The following is a 20,497-nucleotide window of genomic DNA, read 5'->3' on the forward strand; positions in this document are numbered from 1 at the left end:
AGACAAATGATACTAATAAATACTAGTTATCTGACTATAAGGGCAAATAAGTACCAAAGGACTTGGTATGCGTTGGACTAGCTCAATATAGATCTAGGAGCTGTCAAAAAGTGGAGACCTAACATGAATTAAATAATATTAGACTAATTAGACTAATTAGACTTCTCTTTTTTAATCTACTATTTAGAATGTTAGTATAAAAATAAAAATAATAAAAATAACATCTTTTGATTGAGACTCAGTTACTACCACCTTTCTTATTCCTTTCTCAAAGGAAATCTTCATCGTAGGATCAGCGAGAAACCACAGAATAGATCACAATGAAGCTAACAGAAATTCCTGATTTCAGGTAGCTGAATCTCACCAATGACCAGATCATAAGACCTGTGTTTATCTGTCTCCATCATGCAGGGCGCAGTTAGACGTGTTCATAAAAACATAACTCACCGAGTTTACAACAGCGTAATCAAGGCAGACAAATTCACACAGGAATGAGCAGGAAGGGAACTTACTGAGTCAAAGGGAGACAGTTTCAGAGCAGAGCACATCTTTAAGTGGTCAGCATTTAAAGCTCCTGTGCTATTATGGTTTGGTTGAGTCCATGTACCTACGTAGACTTACATTAGAAGCCTCTTGAGATTAATATATTGCTGGGAGATGAGATACACTGATGAATCAGGTACCTCGTCATTTCACAGATCGATAAGTCCGGACAAACCTATAAGATTTCCCCTCCTCACTGCCCGTGTTGATATTAGGTTTCTTCTCCAAAATGGATGCAGTAAATATGCAGTTTTCTCTGAGCACACACTGAAACAGTGGCAGACAGGGGGTGGTGCCCCGGACCGTAGGGCTAGGGTGTATAATCAGATCACAGACAATTTTTACAACGTAAAAAGCGTTCTTGAATTCTAGAGAAGGATGGTCATCTAAGTGTGGGTCAGTGTTCAAACATGTTCAAAGACTGTAACCTTTGGGCTCCGTGACCAATCGGTGCGTTACTCAGTGTTCCACCCACAGGCTTGGCACTGAATATTACACCATCATAAACACTGTTTGCATGTTATCAAGTTGGTAAAAGCCAGAGTATATTTGTTCAGAGCTTTTACTTATTTTTCATAGCGCAAAGCTGCTGCTTCCACTTCCTCTTCCTTACTCTTTGCGCTTCATCTCGTGGAGGAGGGAAAAAGTCTTACTGAAAAGCTTCGCTGTACAGAAGACAGCGAATACCACATTTAAAGGTTTCATACAGGATACCACGGCACAGATGGGCCTCCAGAGCACCAAACACTCCAAAGTCAAACAAGCTAATATACTGATGTTAGGACTTGATTCTGCTGGAAAATCTACGTTGTTGTACAAGTTCAAGTATAATGAAGATTTTCTAACAATTCCAACAATTGGCTTTAATGTTGATATGATTGAAACCGGCAAAGATTTTACGTTGACAATTTGGGATGTTGGAGGACAACAAAAAATGAGACAGCTTTGGTGCAACTTCCTGGAAAACGCAGAAGGAATCATGTATGTTGTGGACAGCTCTGATAAGCAACGTCTAGAAGAATCAAAGAAAGAATTTGAACTCATTTTAAAGAACGAATCTATAAAAAACGTACCAGTTGTCGTGCTAGCAAACAAGCAGGATTTGCCTGGAGCTTTAAATGCTGAGGAAATAACCAGGAGGTTCAACGTGAAGAAGCACTGCTGTGACAGAAATTGGTACGTACAACCCTGTTGTGCAATCACAGGAGAAGGCTTGTCAGAAGCTCTCCAAAGACTAACCGCGTTCGCAAAAAACTACATCAGATCAAAGGAGTTTTCTACAAGTTTTAAGGAAAATGAAAAACTGTAAGAATTTCTAGCATCAAATTTTGATGAACATTACTCGAAGTATTTTGTGGGACAGACTAAAATATTTGCTTCTGGAGAACTCTTATAAGTAACTATGTATTTATAAAGCACTTTGACTATTTTAAATTATACTGTTTTACCTGCAGATGTTTGTGAGATACGACTGTGCATTATTTTATTAGTGACAGTATACTCGGGGTTATTCAGCTTAGTGTGTGTTGAATGATAAAAAAGGCAGAGTTGACCATCTGAATTTTTGCAATTGGAAACAAAATAGATGAACCGTGCTTAAAATGTCTACATCAAATATTTTGTCAAAAAGTAAAATAGCCAAGTGGTTCGTTCAGCAAGTAAAGCATGACATAAATTGTCATTTCGTAAAAAGTGCCCTGTGGACATATTTCTCATGTAAAAATATAGTCGGTTTAGAGTTTAAACTCTTAATTATGTATAAAAGAACCTAAGAATCTTAAGTATTTGTTTGGATATTATTGCATTCCAGAACCAATTATTATGAATAGATTTTAACAAACAGGATCTGCTCCTCATCAGGCCACAGACAAGACTGAGATCCCTGCTGTGTGTAAGGTGTAGGTCTGATGTCACCACTACCGGTTTCCATGTTTGGATTTGTTCCTGCACTGCTGTTTTGCTGTCCATAGCCAGCAGTGGAGCTATGGAAGACAGCACGGCCTCAGCGCTGCAAGGCGCTGGTTATGTATGTCCCACTGCTCGCAGGAATCATGGTGGTGGGGGAGGAATGGAGGGACAGGCTGCTTGGTCAGTTTTTACAGATCTTGATGCATCCTGTCCTGCCTGTACTGAAGCCACTTTAAATTTTGTTACTGATAAATTTAGTTTTGTTTAAATCTGACACAAGGAGTGGCATAAAACTACAATTTCTACTACAGTTTGGAGAGAAAAATTTCAAATGAAATTTCCATTGAGATTTACTGATTCATGGCGGAATGAATTAGTATTCTGAATGCCATTAAAGCAACAATGGATTGTTAACCAGAAGACTAATTGAATGGTATCAACCATGAGAAGTTTAAATGCTAAGGCAGAGAAGTTAATAGACTTTGTTCTTCTAAAAGCAAGAGAAAAAAAGACCATCTAATTATTGGTTATACGGTCCCAGAAAATCCAACCCATTTATTTTTGCCTTCTTGAGCAATGTCTGCAGAGGTAGCATGCTCCATTGGTTAGGATGTTTACTTAGATAGTTGGATTTCTTTTCCCCTACCTCTGTCATCATCCTTGACCATAAGCAAGTCATTCAGTCACCCTGTGCCTTGGCAAAATGAACTTCCCAGTTAACGCTCTTTGAAAAAGTTGTGGCAAAGGTCAGCTCGTGTGCCTCTCTCCTGCGACAAAATGACCATGTCGAGCAATTCACGTGAGAAGTTTACATTTAGTCCTTACTAACAAACAGGCAGGAATTTCAAGTTACAGAAGGGTGAAGCAGCAAGAAAAGCACCAGACATACCCTATTGTCTCATGCATACATTATTCAAAGCCAAGAAGTCATCAGGTGAATTTGCTGTAATAGTGAACAAAGGAAGCTTTCCCAACAGAAGCTGTTAATACTGACAGTAATTACTGTGGGCTAAATCCTGAGTCATGTTGAGCCTACGTTTCTAAAAGGGGAGCAAGTATTTAGACTCGCCATTGCTTGGTCTGAAGATTTATGGTCAATATAAAATATCATCTTCTTGCCCAAAAAAGGTTTTGAAAAAGTCCGCAACAATGGTAATGTTATTTTTTCTAAACCCATCAGTTCACTGATAAAAAATGTGTTGTTTCAGAACAAGAAATTTATGAACGTTTGCATGTGTGTGGTACATTTAGTTCTCCCACTAGTTTAATTTAATCATGTGTCTGTTATAAATCTGAGTCTAGTTCACTGGCCTCAGGACTTCCTCAAGGAGAAATACCCCTTGAGAGATTTAATGAGTGCACTGGGGTCTCTAATTAGACAAGAAGCAAGTTCTGAAGGGAGAAACAACATATAGACCAGCTGATACAGCAAGAATAGAGAATAAGCTTTCAGGCAAACAGTTGCTTCTTCAGGTTATCAAAATAGATGAAACAACGCTCACATTGATTTGAAGAAAATCTTATACATTACACTCCAGAGGAAATGGACTCTATTCCATTCACTTTACAGAATATCAAGAATTTAATTTTTTTTTCTGTGAGCTTTCCTAAAGACGAGAAACCATAGCCATTTTATCTGCCCATGGAGCCCCCTACCTTTTTGAATAGTTTTTAAGCCTTAAATATCAATCAGCTTGGACAGAGAGAAGGATTCTCAAAGGATTACATGACTGAAAGTTTAATTAAAAAAATCAGTGAGATAGAGAAAAGTGACCACACCAGTGCCCTCGGTGAAGGCAGGGCTGATAAGGTACAAGAGACTAATCTCTGTGGGATAAATGTTCCATTTTAGCCGCAAGAGAGCCAACAAGAGCACATAAATCCACAGAGCCCAGACTTAATTAGTTTGTCTGCTCCTGGAGATAGCTGGTCTTTTCCTATATTGTATGAATAAAGAGCGTACCTGGGGGCTTCTTTAGGATGAGGAGTTAGTGGATAGAAACTCCACTGCTTAAAATTTCCTTCCTGCACCTGGAGCAAAGCATTTCCGTGAATATCCAGCATGTTTTGTGTAAAGGTCCTTGGAAAGTTTTATTACATGGATAGAGAGGTGCAGAGGAAGTGCAACTTCTGTCTGAGCTCTGCAGGAATACAGAGCAGAGCACAGCTGTGCGCGCTTGGCAGCCAGTGTGGCATGTTGCCCTGGCCCACAGCCAGACGGGCTCATGCTGAATGAAGGTCAGTTGTCAGAGGCAGGGAGCAGGACCCCCCCGTGCCACTGAACACAGCATCTGTGCCTTCTGCCCTTGTGCATATACTCACGCCAAGGCACTGTTTTGTCCCTGCTGGAAGCCTGGAAATTGTTTGATATTTGATCCCATCGCACATTACATGGTGCAGTCAATAGCAAGGAAGTTATCAAGGCATTTCGCTGCTTCATCCTGCTATGGAGAGCTTTAGATCCTTTGACTGTGTAGCTGAAAAATATAATGTTCCCTGTAATGGAACAGGACTGGAAAGGGGATATCATGTCTGAAGCTGTTATTTCTTACACAAAGTTGGCTGTAACTGTTTGTTTCTGTTGACAGAACAACCATCCCTGAATAAATAAATGGATTGTGAAACACAACGGGCAGGATCTGTGAATCCTGAGGCACGTTGTATCCTGCCCCTCTCGAGAAGTTTATCCACTGGGCCACGTTTGGGTGTGACAATTTTTAAGTTAACAAATCCAGAATATGGGGAATAGCCCTTCTGACCATTCACTGATAAGATGACCCTGGTATAAAACCACGATGAGCTTTCTGAGTTTTGGAACAGCTGTCAAGGAGCTGATTGAACGTAATTCCTATAGGATCAAATGCTGTTTTAAGGGAAGGCAGGGAACAGCATAAGAAACCACGACAAATTTGGATAGTAACACTCCCTCCTCCTTTGTGTGGGAGACCACTCTCCCAGTAACCGAATACTCTGCGGAATCAAAGGGAAGTGTCATGTAGAAGGAACGCAGGACAGGGCTTTTTCAGTGTCAGGTAATGCAAGCTTCTAGAGCTGGTCGAGTTACTCCAAACACCTCTGTCGCTATCTCCTCCTCATTTCTAAGAAGTTAACTGAAACAACTGAAGGAAAGACTTTCAAATATCAAATATTAGTTCTAAGCCTAATGTGTAGAAAAACAATATTTAAAAGCCCCGTATGCATATTAAACTGCTTGAAGTAGGCTTTCTTGCCAAAGTAAATGTCCCATGCAGAGTTCTGTGCTGCTACAATTAGACTTCTTGCACTTATAATTAGCTCAAGTATTCCAGGCATAAGGATTCTGGACATATATCTCATCAGATCACACAATAGATTATTTAAGCCTCTGTAATTCAGGATGCAAATTCTTGTGGGTGGAGACCCTACTTAAAAAGCACATACCAAGCTGCAGGTAAAATTTGCAATTATAAATTCATGAACCAGTAACAATTACAAACACACCTTATTTTGAATGCATACAATTTTAACAAATCGTGCTTTATCTTGTGTTTCAGTTTCTACAGTACTCAAACCGTGATGTTCTTGAACCACTTGTACTGGTTCACAGTTTGCAATGCAATCGTACCACGTCTAGAGCTAAGTTGGGCTGCCATCGAGACACCTCCCCTCACCTGTCTCCTCTGTGCCCCCCTTGCCAGTGACACTTGCAGGTCTTTGCACAGCTGATATTTTCTCACTTTCCCTGTCCTTCAATAGCTATCAGAATGGTGATGACAGTTTTTGTGGTCTTTTAATTAGATTTTCATTGGGTGTTTTTGTGCTTGCTTTCATGCTGCTCCTTATACTTAGAAACAATAAACCAAACACATTTACAAAATTGCTTCATTGTTTTCTTCCAGGTCCTTCCTTAAAGCACTCCTTTCCCATGATGTATGCAAAAAACCCTGACAATAGCTCTTACACTTTTATGATAAGGCCCTGGCCCATATTTTTTTGTAGACTGTTCTTTTATTATTTCCTTGTACTCCATATTTTATTCATCCATTCCCTTTTAGCCTTAGAATATGCTGTCTTTGGTCCAAAGATCATCTTTTTGTTGTGCCTGACTGATGAGAAGAGTTTCTGGACCATATACGACTGCTATAAGTAGCCCGAATCTTGTGGAACATTGGCTAAAATACGTAATTTTGTGAGTTTAAATAAATCATCTAGCTCTAAAACCTGAGCCTTTCCTTTTTAGCAAATGTAATTGGAGAATGCAGCAACAACTTCATTGATCCAAAGAAAAGCTAATCTCCCTAACAACTGCGCTTGGCTGTTAAAGGGTAACTGTGCCTTAATCAATAGTTTTCAGTTACTTTATCTAAGGCATACACGTTAATCATTAAAGAAAGCCAGTCTTGCAGCCTTCTCTTAACTGATTCATAATTCTGAAATGTTCTAGTTTTGTTTAGGACCGTCATAGATTCATGCTAAAATCCCTCTTTTCATTTTGATACAAAGCAAAATGGAAAGGCCTTGTGTGAACAGTGTAACAGCTCTCTGAGAGATTAATGTTACTCTCCTTATGGGCTGGGTATAATGCCGGGGCTCCACCGCTGGCTACTATCATTGCACGTATCCGCAGCACAATGCAATGGCTTTTGACTGAATTCACGTGTTTTTTCCGTTGTTAAGGCTTTACAATGAAAGGTTCAACGTACCTAAAATGTATACAGCTGTTCACAATACAAATGCTTTTGTATTCATCAGTTATTTACACATGCTGCACACCGGCATGAGCGCATACAAACACAGCTTGAATTATTCTATTTTATCTCCTAATCTAAGAAGGTAAAATAAAATAAGAAATAGTCTGCTACAGAGAAAGTATATAAAAAGTTGAGCAGGAGAGGAAGTGAGAAAAGATAAGCTGAAGAACACAATGGGAAAGGATAGAAAAAAGAAAAATTGAGAAAACTTCCCATTCTGCTCTTGTAATAAGTATGTTAAGAAGCCGTTTCTTATTTTTTTCTTTTTTTTTCTTTTTTTTTTCTTTTAAAATAAACATTTAATGGAGGCAAGCATTCCTGCTTTTGTTCATACATGTAACTACACGAGCATTCTCTCTGAACATATATTACATGCAAAAGACATTTTTTTCATAGATTTTAGTAACATTAGGCCCCAAAGATAATGTCACCTTAGAGAAAATGTTATACAGTCAACTCCCTATAGCAACCTCAAACAATATTAATCCTGTATATGATTAATTAAAATATGTAACATCTTATTAAAATCAAATGTGGAAATGAAATATACTAGTTAAAAATTGTTTTTCCATTTAACCTACATAGGAAAACATTCATGTTTCTCACCTATCACCTGCTCACTCAGGGCTATACTCTCAGCCCTTCCTTTTTTAAAATTAAGATTTTCCAATGAGTCATTTTGTTCATTAACCATTTAAAATAATAATTTATTGCCTCTGCTAATGGGTAAATAGGTATCCACTTCTCTTTCTCATGTGCTACTAAAAAGCCCCTGTTGAGTATTAGGTAAAACCCAGGCCAAATACTGGAAATTCTTATCTAAATTGAGTAATATTGTAAAAGTACTTGTATAAAGTTTAGTATTTCTGCACTGAGACATCTTGTGGCACGTAAGACATACTGCAGTTAATAAAAATGAAACTGATTGTAAATTCTAATGGCAACAACATGATCTTGAGATCTCTCTGTTTTGAGATGTTTAAGTCACAGATCTGTACCTCACTTTTTCAACCCAAAGTTCCTAATTACAACATTGATCAGACATTTTCAGACATGAAGTATTTACAACCCAATGGTGACAATTTCTTAAATTCTAATTTCTGCACTCTAGGAAATATGTACATTTCTTTCCACATTAAGATGAATGTTTCAAAGCTACAGCACTTTGGAGAACAGAAACTTCATAACAGCAAGTGATGTCCAAATTACTGTTTTCTCAAAGAAGTGTGTCAAAACAGAGAAATGCGTATGCTTTAATACTTATTTGATCCCAAAAATGCTGGTTTAAGTCCCTTAAAATTTAAATATTCCAATTCAACTCGAAACTCTATAGACTCAAATGTTCAAAAAAAATTGTCAAAAAATTTCTCTAAAGATAAATTATTTTGAGGAAATTATTTCTGACAATTATCTCATTAACAAGTCTTATTATTCTGTTGTTTTCTACTTCAATCTTTCATTTTAAAAAAAAAGGCAAACATTTTTGAGATGAGCTATAGTTAAATCAGTATTTGTAGCTTTTCTCATAAACTTGTTTAGCCAATAAATACAAATAGTATCACACACTGAAAGAATACCATAATGTGAAAAAGGTACCACAGCAGTATAGCCTCTGACCTTAACTGTTTAGTTTTTTGGATCATCTCCTCCTTTCGCAGTATTTCCAACCCATAGTACCACCAGCTAGGGAAAGCTATAACCAGCGAGGGAAAGACTAGCACCCAGCTGCCAAAAGAACACCCTTGGAGACAAGGGAGACTCTGAACGTGATGATTTGCAGCAGTAACACAGGACCTTCTTCTATATGCTTTTTCATTTGCTTTGGGGGGCTTGTTATTACCAACCTCACTAACCCAGCGGGCACAAAGATATTGCATATTTTACTGTAATTAAAAGTCCATTAAATATGTTAGCAATATAATTCATATATACAGCAAATTGTATTAAGTTCTTCATACTTGCTTCACAGGGTTCTGATGTATTTACAGCATATAAATGCTGAGAGGATTAAAAACAGTGTTTATATCTCGTGGGAATCCCTCCTGCAATCTGTTCCATAGAAGAAATAGTGATTTTCAAATCAAGGATAGCTTACGATGAATAATGAGCTAACAAACAACAAGCCTGACATTCTTTTGAAACATCTTTCAAAGTTACAGAGAACTGAAGATAACTCTGGAAGAAACTCCACTTACTATTTGACTACTAAGCTGTCGGTATGTGGTACTACTTCATGTTAGTAACTTCAAGAGCACACATCCCAACCTACTCCCCCCTCCGACTGTACCAAACTTACCTCCCTAGAAAGAAACCTTGTCCCATCACTCTCACGGCTGTGCACCTACAAGCCCCGAATGACTGTTGGGGTGGGTTCCAAGGGAGGCAATGTCACCAGGGTGGGAATCACCTAGTCTTCCCATCCTTTTTCCATTTCTCAGTTGTAGTCTTTGGTTTACGCTAAGGGGGGGGAGAAATAGACAATAGTCATTTAATATTCGATATGCATTACCCAGTAATATAGATGCCAAAGCTTAACAACCCATTAGTGTGCAACACATGCTCCCGATTAAAGTGTGCTCCTGTCTGCACCAAGAGCATCAAAGGCAGGAACAATCAATAGGGGGTTGAGTGGATCTGAATGAAAACTCTCTCATTTCTACAGGAAAGGTATTATGGGGGAACACGCGCTGCGCTGTAGAGGAGCCCACGGGAAGCAACTTGTCTGCAGACACCCTTGCTTCTCTTCCTAACTGGCTACTGTGAGGTTTTCCTTTTCCATTCTTCTTTCCCTCTCTCCTTTTTCTTTTTGTTTTTTGTTTGTTTGTTTTAAAGCAATTTTTACCATTAGAGTAAAACGTACACCGGCAGCTATGTACTCAAATCCTCAGGCAGGTAAGTCTGCCTCAAAGTCTTCCATGCAATAGATGGGAGTGCAACCAGCTTTACTTCAGTTTTCTGTTTCCTAGGTTGTGGGCAAGTATTACTCATAGTCTACTAAAATACTGAAAAAAAAATATTCTGTTGGCCACTACAGCATCTGGGACTGCCAGACCGCCATTCTCCCAGCCCCTTGTCACTCCTCAGCAGTTTCACTTCCTCTGCTTCCTTCACTGTGCCAGCAGCATTATTCTCCTGCAGGAACTCAACGATATTCCACCCTGTCTCACAGACTCTGAATATCATGGTGGAGAAAGGACAATAGTTACTCCCCAGCTTATTAGATTATAATGATGTGCTGCTAAATCGGAATTGCCATTAACCTTAAAATGAATTTTCGCATGAAGGAGGTAGTGATTTATAAGAGCCTTGAATTACAGTTCGTACCTAAAAGGAAATTTTAATATAAAAAGAAGTAATGAACATTAAGAGAAAAGAGTTGATCTAGGTGATCTGACAGGTGTAGAGTTCTTAAAGGTACTAAAACTCTACGTATTTCGGGAAAATTATGTGGCCATTATCCCCCCTCCAAAAGAAAAGCTGAAACAGAAATATTACCCCTTATCAGACATCAGAAAATCAAGGAGAGATCAGTCTCGAGTCCTTATGAGAATGGGCCTCATTAGTGCTGCTGCTCAGAAGTACTCATTTTCTTCATTAGAGTTTAACAAAGAGAGATGCATAGTTAGTGCATTTTCGCATCTCTACTCAACATCAATCCTTCAGCCTTCCAAAATTCCTAAGTCAGTTATATTTTCTAGTTTCCTTGCAAAATTAGCCTGAAACACAGCATTGAAAATAGCAATCTGCATCTGGACATTTACATTTTTGTTGCATAAAAGAGGCATCTTGGATCCAATGCCATTTTATATGCTAAATTCTGCTCGCTGGCACTGTTAACAGCCAGAAGTAAGACAGCTTACAATTTAGACGCTCCCATAAGCATCTCTATCTCTGTGATCCTTTTAGTCACAGAATCATAGAATACCCCGAGTTGGAAGGGACCCACAAAGATCATTGACTCCAACTCCTGGCTCCATGCAGACTGGCCAAAAACCAAACCCTGTGTCTGAGGGCATTATCCAAATGCTTCCCGAACTCCAGCAGGCTTAGTGCTGGGACCACTGCCCTGGGGAGCCTGTTCCAGTGCCCGAGTGCTTCATGTACAACGTGAAACTCATACTACCTAATACTTCATACTGGTATTTAATTAGCTAACAATATTGTATATATTATTTTTTAAAATACGGATCTGAGTATCACCCTTCCGTCTGAAAGGCCGAGAAACTAAGAATATGTGACCTAGCCTTGCTGCAGACAGCCAGCCTTCAAGGGGAACAGAATTCAGAATACTGAAGTTTCCAGTCCCGTGAGCGGATATTAGGGACACTGAAACACCTCCTTTAGCCAACTGTTTCTTCACTTTTTATTCCAAATGAAATCTTCTTGCTTTGCACTTATTAGGAAATTGTTCTGTTTGAAAGGTAGAGCTGCTAAGACAAAGACAGGAAATGCAGCCCCGCAATCTGCTGATTCATGCTTGATTCCTGTTCTTTTTTGGCTGTCTGCAGCTGATGAATTTTGTGATCAACTCCAGCTCCAGCACCAAGAAACTTCTTTAGCAAGGGTCAATTCATAATCTATAAGTTTGTCTCCAAATGATCCGATCTAATGCATTAAGAGCTGAATGTATATAAGCAGAACTGTAGAAAAAAATCACCAAGGTAAATCAAAAGCAATCCTCAAATAAAAGGTTATATTAAAGTTAAATTAAGTCAGAATAACTAAGATCAGACATAGGTTCATGTACTATTTCAGAGATAGCTCTGAAACTCTGAACATAAATTTTAACACGACTGCCTGCTGCTTAGCGTTTGCAGTCATGTGGGAGCCCTAAGTTTATTTTCTAATCGCAAGAGCAGATGTTCTGCTGATGTGAATCAGCAAACTGCCACTGAAGCCAGAGGAACTACCTTTAATTTGTACCATCTGGGGATCTGTTTTGCAGGCACTCTTTTGGAGGGAAAATAATATTGTGCATTATCTTATAACTAATCATGCAGTAGCTTCCAAAAAAATGAAAAAGGAAAATATCTAGAGCTCTTTGACTAGAAAAAAGTGCTCATTAACACAGTTCGAATTCAAACAGGCCATGTAGGAGGACATCCTCAAGGCATCTATAATGCTTGGGTCCTAAGTAAGCACAGAAAAGAAAGCCTGGTGAAGGACAGTGTCAAATGAGTGAGACCACTAAAACTAATTTGGCACAGTGATATCAACAAGCCTCTGGTTTCATGAACATCTGATATGGGCCATTACTGAAACCAAGTTCAAGAACATCTCTTAGTGATTTTAGTGTACTGTACAACATGATTAAAGTGTTATAAGTGGAAAGGTGTTGAATCCTACTGAGTTTTGGACGTATTAGAATATTTTAGGCTGATTTTCTTTTTTGGTTCTGTGCAGTTCATTACTCTGAGTAATTGTGCTGTTAGAAAGTAGGTTTCCAAGTACCACTCCAACTAAAGGGTAGTTTTTATACGTGTAAATACATTTTTTTTTCCAAAATACAGCAAAGCTAAAATACAATATAAGAAATAATTCTAAATCCTGGTTGTAAAATGGACACCGAAAAATAAAGGAGACACATGTGTGGGAACTCTGCTTTTGAAACAAAAGCTTTTGAATACAACAGAAGTGTCCCACTGTGCAGGAGAGTGACCCCTGCATGAGAATGAATTTAGCCCAAAGATATGAGAGCTGCAACTACTTGCAGAAAACTACCTAAAAGTTCTTTCTGTTCATGCTCTAGAGTAGCACCTGTCATTGGTTATATGGGCTGTATTACCTTTCAAAGCAGGGTAAGTCATTTATCTCCCAGCCCTGGCCACGGAGCAGCACTGTGATATCTTTCTAGGCCTGTAAGGAACAAAGACACTTGTCAGTGGTATTTAAATTTCAAAGCATTAGACTACTGTACTACGTATTATGTGTAGTCAACAGTTTGTGGTCCACAGCTTTTCCTACCGTCATGCAAAGCACTTAAGCCAACTTCCAACAAAAAGCAACTTAAAACTGTTAATTGTTAGGGTAACAATTTGAAAAGTAAGTAGAAAAATAAGCTGAAATGATTGCGTATCAATTCTTTTTTTTAAGTGAGAAGAGAAGCAGGGCAGAATGCTGTATTTAATTTTAGGGTTAATCTGTCCAAGAAGACGGCAGCTCAAAAGGGATGACACGCACCCACACCAGATGTGTCTTCAGTGCACAGTCCGTCACACTGCTGTTTTCGCATGCCTCTAGACAATAGCAAGAGTAAAGCAAGGATAGCAGAGTCAGCAGCGACAGCAGAAGCTCTTGTGGATTTGCTGTAGATGCTGCAGATACTCGATGTACGGCCTTTCACCGCAAAATGGCTTACAACTGGAGCAAAGCAAATTTGAGCAACTAATAAAGAATCAGCTAACAAAGCAATAGTCCGGAAAAGAACTTCATGCTTGTGTGAATGCTTTCTAAGAGAGAAAAAATTGCAGTCTGGCTCAAACAGTTCAAATGGGTAAAATAAGAAAACAGCAGAGGTGAATATAGAGGCTCAAATAAAATCAAACACTACTAAAAGGGGAGATCCTAGACACAGCTGCTGCTTAATGGCATGATTCTAACACAATGACATAAAAGACTAAATGCAAAAGTCGCATTCAGAGAGTAGAAATCATCTCTTTTTCCTAGATTTAACCATAAAAATTGTCCTGTCTTTTGCAACAGCGTGACTTTGGATTAGTTCCCCTGAAATCAGCCTGTGGTTGCTGTTCCTTCACTGGGGAGGTCTGAAATGCAAGCACAGCAGTGCTGCTCACAGCCTATTGCTGCGTGGTGCGGGGTTTGCATGAGCTGATGCTAAGGGCTCCATGCTGACTTGCTTCTGGGGTCCTTACGCCTCCAGCTGCCCTCTCATTCAGCAGAAAATGTCTGTCAGCACCTCAAGTTCTTTCTAGAAAAGGCTTTTGATGCTAAGGAGCTACAGAGCTACTTTGGGGAAAGGTGAAAAAGAAAAAAAGCAGCAAAAGAACTTGAGCTGCTTCATGGAGCCCGAGAAATCCATGGTGCCTTACTTGAATTGGTCCTGTTCAATCTTAGGCAGTTGCTTTTTGTAATAATGTCCCTTTTATAACAAAGTCCCTGTTCTATGATGCTCAGTTCTGTGTATTTACTGTTTCTGCGTGACAGCTTTTTTAAGCCTTTTTCATCTGGCGCAATATTCACAGCTGATCCCAGGCTAAGTTTAGGTATTATGTGATATGGCTGTTCCAACGCCCAGCAAGCGCGGCTGGATTCCAGGCTTGGGGATGATGTGTGTAAAATGAAAACAACTAGCTGCGTTTGCACACCAGATGAAAGATTGTCATAAAATATCCCACCAGCAGTCCAGTGATCTACTTTTTTGTTAATACTAGCTATTCCGTTTCGAGTTTGGAAAGGCAGATAAACCCCAGGATTAATAAACATTTTTATTTGTGAAACAAATCTTCTCAGCTTCACATAATACTTTGTTTCTCATCCTAGGGAGACAGTTTGCTGGCTATGAGATGCCATTTTCAGTAATTCATGTTACTTTATCGAATGCTTAGGGCAAAATACATTAGTAAAAGATTTCAGATCAATCACTATTATTACTCGAAAGAGATTTTCAATATAATAACTTGATAATCACACATTTTCTAATTGTATAATCAAGTGCAAAGTTCAAAATTATAAACGTTACAAGTTTGTAAATGTAAACTATTTCTGATGCATCTATGTATGCATATACAAAGCTCAGTAACCTGTATAACAAAGTTTATTAGCTGAAGAAAAGAAGAACTAAAAAATAAAAATAAAAAATAAAGGGAGACTAGCTTTCTAAAGTATGATTACTACGCCAGACTGAGAACAAAGCGGCTTCAAAATAGTGAGTACTCCTCCTTGTATTTTCTGTGAAATGGAGCTCCCAGATGATGCTGGGAAGCTTGCACTTGCTCATGGTCCCAGCCCCAAGGAAAGGATGTTGGAAGTGGGAACGTGCAGGAGGGCCCAGCTGCCCGCTGTGCCACCCAGCAAACAAAACACCATTCCTTGGGAGACCCGAAGCTGGGCCTGGCTCAGCAAAGTTACCTAGGTACGTGAACATCTGAGAGCAGGGGAGGCTCGCAGCATGACCTGGAACGCTGAAGAACCAATTCTGCTTTACACCCCGTAGGAGGCACAGCACGGAAGTGACAACCGGGGTAAGGGACAGCTGGTGGCTAAAAGCCATCTCCAACCCACATATTCTGCCTTCGCCTGAGGGTCCAAGGGATCACTGCTATAAATCAGCATGGCCTCTCCATGTTGTAGGTGCTTGGCAAGGCAGAATTTTCATACCACGCGCAAGCAGCAAACCCTCTGTGTCAGGAGCTCTGAAAAGTGACCAAATTGTTTGCTTACAAGGAATTCCTATTGGAGAAAAATTCTTCCTCGTCAAGTGGAATCTCCTTTCTACCACCTATACAGTCCCAGAGAGCTCAAATCCTGCACAAATTGTAACTACCTCAAGCTACCCTAACTTTATGTTCAGGTGCCAGGAGCCACTCACTAATAAGAGGTTAAGCCAGCTCTCAGCATCTTTCCTGTTAATGCTTGAAGGACTGGAAGAGGAGAAAAACCTAATTCACAACTTTATATTTGCATTAGTATTATTTTCCAATCTGAGGAATATGCAAAAACATGAAAAAGATTACAGCTTTGGGTTGTAATATCATGTGATGTTTTAACATCAGCATACCAAGAGAATTTGCATTATGTGCATAATTTATTATGTTGTAGGTATCTACATTAAACCAAACCATATCCTTGTAGACAAACTAATTTAGAATGAAAATACCTGTGTTTTGTTGTTGTTTTGTTTTGTTACAAGATAGACCAATGCCACAAGATCAAGAATTCAGAAGGGAACTCGCCTTCAGAACTATTCCTCCATGTGCTGGGAGATTTGCACTGCACATCTGAGGTAAAATCAAACCAATAAAAAATAACTTGGTAATTGTTCCTCTGAGAGCTAAACAGATTAATTAGACTACAGTTAAACAAAATGCACTTGATTAATCTCCGATTATGTCTTCACTTAAGTCAGACCGTGAATTTTTCTTCAGATGATACCAGATCAGAAGCGCAGATCAAAGGCTGATGAAGGACAGTCTTCCTCCAAACGAACATAATTTCATAAGAGCAGAGCCTGTTCTTACACGACATGCGAGGATGCACAGTAAGAAAACGCCTCACGCCAGAAGGGTATGTTAGATCTGGTGATGCAGCAATGGGATTTTATGACAGGTGTCAATTTGAAGGAAGATCCTACAAGGAACACCAGCTTGGTGGTTCTCAGTTATTTTCAAATGGTTACTCATGAAAGGACACGACTATTGCTCAGTCCTTGTCTCTGTCAATCTTTTTCCAAGAACACGGGGGAAGGTTAAGAGAGAGATGACTTCACTAAAAGGTCATCGTTACTAGTTAGGGCATTGAGTCAGTTTTGGTCGCTAGAGAATGTGCTGGCTTTCCACTTCCATCTTTTCCAAACCTCATGCTACATCATCAGCTATTGCTAAGCGTGGTGACAGAGGGAGGTGGCAGAAGTGGGATGAGCAATAACTCAATATGTTTGGGTTAGTGAAGACAAGGAAAGGGTAACTATGACAGGAGCAGCGATGGGGCAAAAAATTTTTTCTTTCCCTTCCACAAACTACTTAGACACTGTATATTCCCCACCTTCACAGCCTGACTACTTGTGATCTTAAGGCATGGTCAGGAATTTCCTTTGCCTTAAGATACTGATTCTCAAAGAAAACTTTTGGACCACAAAAATTTAAAAATCACTCTGCAGAAATCTTTCTCAGGGACACTAAAATTGTTTCTCAAAAGAAGTGATGTTAGAACTAACCAGTATATTATTGATAGGTGTGTCCTTGTTTTAATTTTGAGACCAATGACTTCATGCTGTTCTCTAACAGCAACTTTTCAATATTTTAAGTGATAATTTCAGACAAAGCTCTAGAGCTATTCCACTTTTTAAAAGTCTTGTATTTCCGTCTATCTGTGCATAATTTTCTCGGGAGGAGCTGAACTTTAGCTGCACAAACAGATCAGCCAGTCAGAATTAGAGATTCACAGTGTTCCACCCTGAATTTTCACATTATTTGTAATATTTATTAGTTAAACCTTTTTTATTTTTAGGTATTCCTTTCAAGATACTCTTATTATGTAAAAAAGCTGTGGTTCGGCAAAAAGTATTAGGGCATGGTTACCAGTGTAATACTACTTCCATCACACCAACAATGTGACTACAATAGGTATGTTTGGAAGGGGCAATTCCAAAGATGACAGAGAATGAAGAAGATGCAGGATTTTGCATGTCCCTGTGAAACATACGACAATCTTTCATCACAAAAGGAGGTGGCTGTTTTAAGATATGCCTGAAAATTAAATCTAGGGAGTTTCACTTCAGCTAATTCAAGCCATTCAGATGTAAACACAGGATTACTTGGTGTAACAAAAGCCACAGCAAATATAAGAGATTTCCGATTCGGTAACGCAATATATTTTACCTGTTAATCATTTCCTTAAAACAGTAAATGCAGAACCTAAAACTAATGAGACACTCTGTCAGTTCTGTTCAATTGTTATAAAATTGAACAGGCTGATGGAATTTCTTGTTTCCCGGACTTCACACATTTCTACTTTTTACCTATGTTAATATTTTTCTTGTTTCTTTAGTAAAGACTTCCTTCTGAAATGACAGCATCAATTTGAAATACATTAATTTGGAAACAATGAGGTATGGTATTGGCATGGTTATACCATTAAAACATCCTGTTTTCTTAAGCCAGCTGTGCTATCAAAAAATGAATGAGAACTAGCTAAGTAGATGTTCTTTTTTTTTTTTTTCCTTTTTTTTTTTTCTCTAAGTAGTCTCCTGAATCATTATCAAATGGATAAACAGCATTACTTTTAAAAATGCAAATAGCCATGTCAAGAAAATGTCTTTCTTGTCTATCCAGACTGCAACACGTAGGGGTTGCTGTACCAAAGCCAGCTTTGAACAAGATGGTTTACATATTGGGAGACAACTAGTTATGCCTATATAGAATGACATCAGGTCTAATTAAGCCTAATTTACCCTACCCATATTGCCGTGACATTGTTACTATATTTATGTGCCTGTGGTGACTCGGACTTCTGTCACTTTCAGTCTTGATTGGAATTCTCTCTGCCTGTCAGTGGAGCCTCATCCACTGAAAAATCTCCCAAAGATAAAACACTCCCTGGTAGCCCATAGTCCGAGTAGTTACCATCTTTGTGTCTTCTTGAACATAAAACATATATCAAGTTCTCTTCTCTGATATTCATATATCTCTAAGTGACTTAGTTTACACACTTCAGAGACTACATCTCCTATCATAGCTTTGACTTTTCTCAACAACTGTAAAGTCCACTGATGACACGAGGTTTATCAACATAGAGGGCTTAACAGAGAAGAGTCCCCACAACTCCTGACTTACTTTTCTCGTCACTAGGAGTACAAACTACACGCAGGCATGATCGGGACTACAAATTCCAGGGAGCGTTTCTACTTATGTATAGAATTAAATTATGTTAGGAGAAAAGAATTTACTATCTCCTCTGGTCTACAAGTGAATCTATTCGTTTCAGTACTCTTCATCTCCTTTGAAACAACATGAACCAGGTTAGCTTAAACAGTTTGGCTAGCAGCTTTTTTTCTAATGTTCTGGGAGACTGGAGGTAACAGGTCCTGCTCTGAGCATATTTTACTCTGAAATTAAAATTGAGTTCAGATGTCACATGCATTACCAAGTGAGCCTTGAGAAGAAAAAATACTAGATGTTTTGTGAAGAAAATACTTTTTTTTATATCCTTTTTTTTTTTTTCCCTGAACATCATTGATTTCTATCTTTTAGATGTTTTCTGTAGTCTAATCAGCTGCATCACAGAAAAGCTGTGGAACTGGGAGATTCTTCTTTCTGAAAGAGCCACTGTTAAGAGGCCATAGTTTATCAGCTCTGAGTTCCTGACAAATATATACATATATATATATATATATTAGGATTTACCAAAATGAAGACAGGGACATAGTCTGAGAACCACATTATTTGGTGTAAACAAAATGTCTCAAGCTGTGTACAAACAACGCACCTCTACGGAATTTTCCTGGTATCATTTCCTTTGCTGATACGTTCAATACAAATTCAGGAATGGCTTTTTGCAACTCATGGCAGTTTGAGTAACACCTAAGTAACATTTCTTGTTACAAAGCATCCTGGAAGGAAGCAGGGAGTTAACAAACATGTAACGCTGATGACCATACTCAAACCCCAGAAACCTATGTCCTGATAGCTCATAATTAGTATGAAAAGAGTGTCCACCTACATCACCTGACAGTGACTTACAGCAGTTACTACTGGCCAAAATCCACTGCCACAAAACCTGACTGTCATCATCAGATGGTAAGATGTGGGCCTGTAAAAAATTCTGAGGTAGCCATCCAAAAGCTGACAGCTACCTATATTGGACATAAATAAGCCAATTTGGCCTCTTTTTATCATGTCATGAGGCTACGAAGTGCTGTGAAATATGATCTTACGGAAAAATAATTTTGCTCTCAATGCTGCTCATCCCCATCAGAAATATTCCCCCTAAATTTTGTTGGGGAGTTGGAGCACAGCTGCTGTGTGGTGTAGGTGAGAACATTGCAAAGCCCCGCTGCGTGTGGAGGTTGTTGGCTCTGCAGGGGCGCTTACCCGCGTCTCCAGAGGCCGCCCCGCACCGCCAGGCCCCGAGTGGAAGGTTTTGATCAAAACCGTGGTTTTTTTTGGACTGTGTTTTTCTTGTTTTTAACTGGCGCTCGAGCAGCGGCGCGGAGCGCGGGGCCGCGCTCCCCTCAGGGAGCACCCGCTGGGGGCGGCGGGCGCAGAGCCGGCGGGGGGCTTTCGGTGGGGGCAGCGGCCGGGGAGGGCGGGGCGGCACGGCCCGGCACAGCACGGCCCGGTACTGCTCGATACGGCCCGGTACAGCCTGGTACGGCCCGGTACGGCCCGGTAGGGCCGGGTATGGCACGGCTTGGTACCGCCCGCCCCGCCTCAGCCGCCACCCAAGATGGCGACGGGCCGGGCCCTCGGCACCTCACAGCGCCCCCTCCCTCCACCCCCCCTCTCCCCGTCACCGCGCGCGTCACGGCACCGCGCGGCGGCGGCGCCGCTCCCCCTCCCCTCCTCCTCCCCCTCCTCCCATTGGCCGGCGGGCGCGCGCTCCGCAGCCAATGGGCGGGCGCGGCCGGGCGGCCCAGAGCG

General features: G+C 39.9%; 2 protein-coding genes across 4 annotated transcripts in view; one reads left to right on the plus strand and one right to left on the minus strand.

Moving 5' to 3' along the window:
- The window catches only part of ARL14 (ADP ribosylation factor like GTPase 14), a 2,833-nt gene extending 900 nt beyond the window's left edge, over nucleotides 1-1,933 (plus strand). The window contains exon 2 of the mRNA XM_035557185.2: nucleotides 1,123-1,933. Coding sequence (XP_035413078.1) covers nucleotides 1,268-1,852 — 585 coding nt within the window. The 5' untranslated portion in view covers nucleotides 1,123-1,267 and the 3' untranslated portion in view covers nucleotides 1,853-1,933. The remainder of the gene's footprint in view (nucleotides 1-1,122) is intronic.
- B3GALNT1 (beta-1,3-N-acetylgalactosaminyltransferase 1 (globoside blood group)) overlaps nucleotides 1-13,042 on the minus strand; it is a 22,207-nt gene extending 9,165 nt beyond the window's left edge. The window contains exons 1-3 of one of the 3 annotated variants that reach the window (XR_004780341.2): nucleotides 12,967-13,042; nucleotides 9,478-9,638; nucleotides 1,417-1,555 (exon numbers count right to left, since the gene is read on the minus strand). Coding sequence is in view for 2 of the 3 variants with exons in the window: in XM_035557178.2 (XP_035413071.1) it covers nucleotides 9,478-9,503 (26 nt within the window). In the remaining variant the exon portion in view is untranslated. Of the gene's footprint in view, nucleotides 1-1,416; nucleotides 1,556-9,477; nucleotides 9,639-10,676; nucleotides 10,720-12,966 lie in introns of those variants that run through there. The other 2 variants (XM_035557178.2, XM_035557179.2) reach the window with 2 other exon arrangements.
- Between the last annotated feature and the right edge of the window lie 7,455 nt (nucleotides 13,043-20,497).

Source organism: Cygnus atratus, chromosome 9 (genome assembly GCF_013377495.2).
Source record: "Cygnus atratus isolate AKBS03 ecotype Queensland, Australia chromosome 9, CAtr_DNAZoo_HiC_assembly, whole genome shotgun sequence".
Lineage (NCBI taxonomy): Eukaryota > Metazoa > Chordata > Aves > Anseriformes > Anatidae > Cygnus > Cygnus atratus.